At 34.6% G+C, this 2,177-nt stretch overlaps 1 protein-coding gene across 1 annotated transcript; it reads left to right on the forward strand.

Annotated features, from left to right (window-relative positions):
* Positions 1 to 614: 614 nt before the first annotated feature.
* Positions 615 to 1,871, forward strand: TM35_000084030 (uncharacterized protein; the record flags this gene model as incomplete). The annotated part of the gene is made up of 1 exon (XM_029024268.1): positions 615 to 1,871. The coding sequence occupies one exon, from the start codon at positions 615 to 617 to the stop codon at positions 1,869 to 1,871; it is 1,257 nt and encodes a 418-aa protein (XP_028884671.1).
* Positions 1,872 to 2,177: the final 306 nt, after the last annotated feature.

A 2,177-nucleotide genomic window follows, 5' to 3' on the forward strand; every position in this document is an offset into this window, starting at 1 on the left:
AGAGAGAGAGAGAGAGAGAATGATAGGTCAGAAGATCTATGGATACATATTGTTCTTCCTACTATTACTATTACTATTCCTATTAACTGCTTTGCTGTTACTATTACTATTGTTGTTACTATGATTATTGCTATTACTATTACTGTTACTATTGCTATTACTATGAGGAAACAGTACAGGTGTAAAGTATTCCTAAATGTCGACCTTGTTTGCATTGACGTGTACTCCGTCATTAAATATACCAAGATTGCTGATGTTATTTTACTTGTGCTGTATATTTATATATATATAGTGTGTATGCAATGATACAAGAAAAAAAAAAGAAAAATAAATAAAAACGAATGTGTATAAAAAGAAAAGATATAAGGTGATAAATAATATGATTTTATTTATTAAATTATATTTCTCTTTCTTTCATTTTTCTTTTATTTCTTTCCCATTAATGGTGGTGGTGGTCTTCTTCTCTTGCGATACCCCAACCCATTAAATTACATAATAATCATAATAATATAGATAGATAGATAGATAGACAAACAGACAGACTCGCTAAGAAGGAAAAAAGAAACAAAAGGGAAAAGGTAAGAAAAAAAAAAAAAAAGTATTTAGAGAATCAAATGCGGCTTTACAGAAATCCCATACGCAGAGCTACTCCACACAATTGTTATTCTTATTCTTATTCTTATTATTATTATACTTCTTCAACACTCTCACATCTCTGCTGTTACTACTCCTCCTCTTCCTCAACGACCATCCCAACAAGACAACCAGAAGAAGAAGAAGAAGAACAAGAAAAACAAAAACTAGTGGATAGTGGTATTTCCTCCTGTGATCATCCCAATAACTCCTCTTCTTCTCTCTCTTCCACATATATTGGAACCCGCCTGACTTCATATATGTTATCACCTGTTTTTGAAGAACGGCATTCATTATGGCAATGGCGTACAGTTGTTTGGCGAGATTCTCTTCACGCCGTACCGTTTCTTCTCTATTGTGCCCCGAGTGTTCCACTGCGACGTCCATTTCTTCACAATGCCACTGCGGAGTGTATCTACACACACACTGGAGGAAAACGCAAAGTAAATAAAAGCCTAATTACTACTAATACTAATACTAATAATAATACTACTACAGGAGAGAAACCACAACAGCAGCAAGAAAGAAATAAAGGGAAAAGAAATTACATGGAGATGACAGTTCCTACACCTATTGGGGCATTACCGGTAATAGATGATACCATTACACTCTGGGTGGATAAATTATTTTATTTTCTTGAAGAAGGAGAAAAACGTATGAATGATATCACCAACACTCATCTACCGCATGTGTATACAGATGTGTTTAAACAACCAGATGATGGGGAACTTGAACTCCCTACACCACCAGGCTTTAATCCTAAACTTCATGATTCCACCAATATGAACAGTACTACTACTAATACTAATAATACTAACAATACTAATAATAGTAGTAATAGTAGTAGTGGGTGTGATAGTAGTATTCATAATGAGAAGAATAAGAATAATAATTCCACCAATCTCATATACGACTCTCCCATTTCCTATTCACCGTGTAGTATTCCTGTATCCCATCGTAATGTGATTGGTTGTGGATTGGCAGAAGTCATCGTAGCGATTGATCGCTATGCAGCCATGTTGGCAAGGCGTGATATCACTTACGCCAAAGCCTGTTGGGCTGTATTAGTGGATAGTAAAGCAGATGTACAGCCATATCTCCGTTGTAATGCTGTTGCTATTGAGAAAGATCTCATCGCAGGAGCAGAAGCCCATAAAGCCATTAATGCCGCAATGGGAGATCCTGTGAGACGACCACTACTTCGATTGGCAGATTATCCTTCTCTTGCAGGTTGGTAATAATGGTTTCTCTTTAAAAATTCCTCTCTAGTCATATGTAGTAGGGAGGATTAATTAGTGTTATTGCATATGAATAATATGGGATTTCTTCACAGTTTTGTTGGTTTTTTTTTGTTTTCTTTATTTGGGTTTTTTTTTGAGTTTATAAAGTGAGGATTGATCAGATGATTTTCTTTTAATATTATGGGTGTAATAGTTTTGGGAATGGGTCAAGAAAAAAAAGAATAAAAAAGAAAAAAGAAGGGTAGCATGAGAAACGGCTGGAAACTATCCGTTTTCTTTATTATTATTATTTTTTTTTTTTTT

Source organism: Trypanosoma theileri (genome assembly GCF_002087225.1).
Source record: "Trypanosoma theileri isolate Edinburgh chromosome Unknown TM35_Tth_8_V1, whole genome shotgun sequence".
In the NCBI taxonomy this organism is placed as follows: Eukaryota; Euglenozoa; class Kinetoplastea; order Trypanosomatida; family Trypanosomatidae; genus Trypanosoma; species Trypanosoma theileri.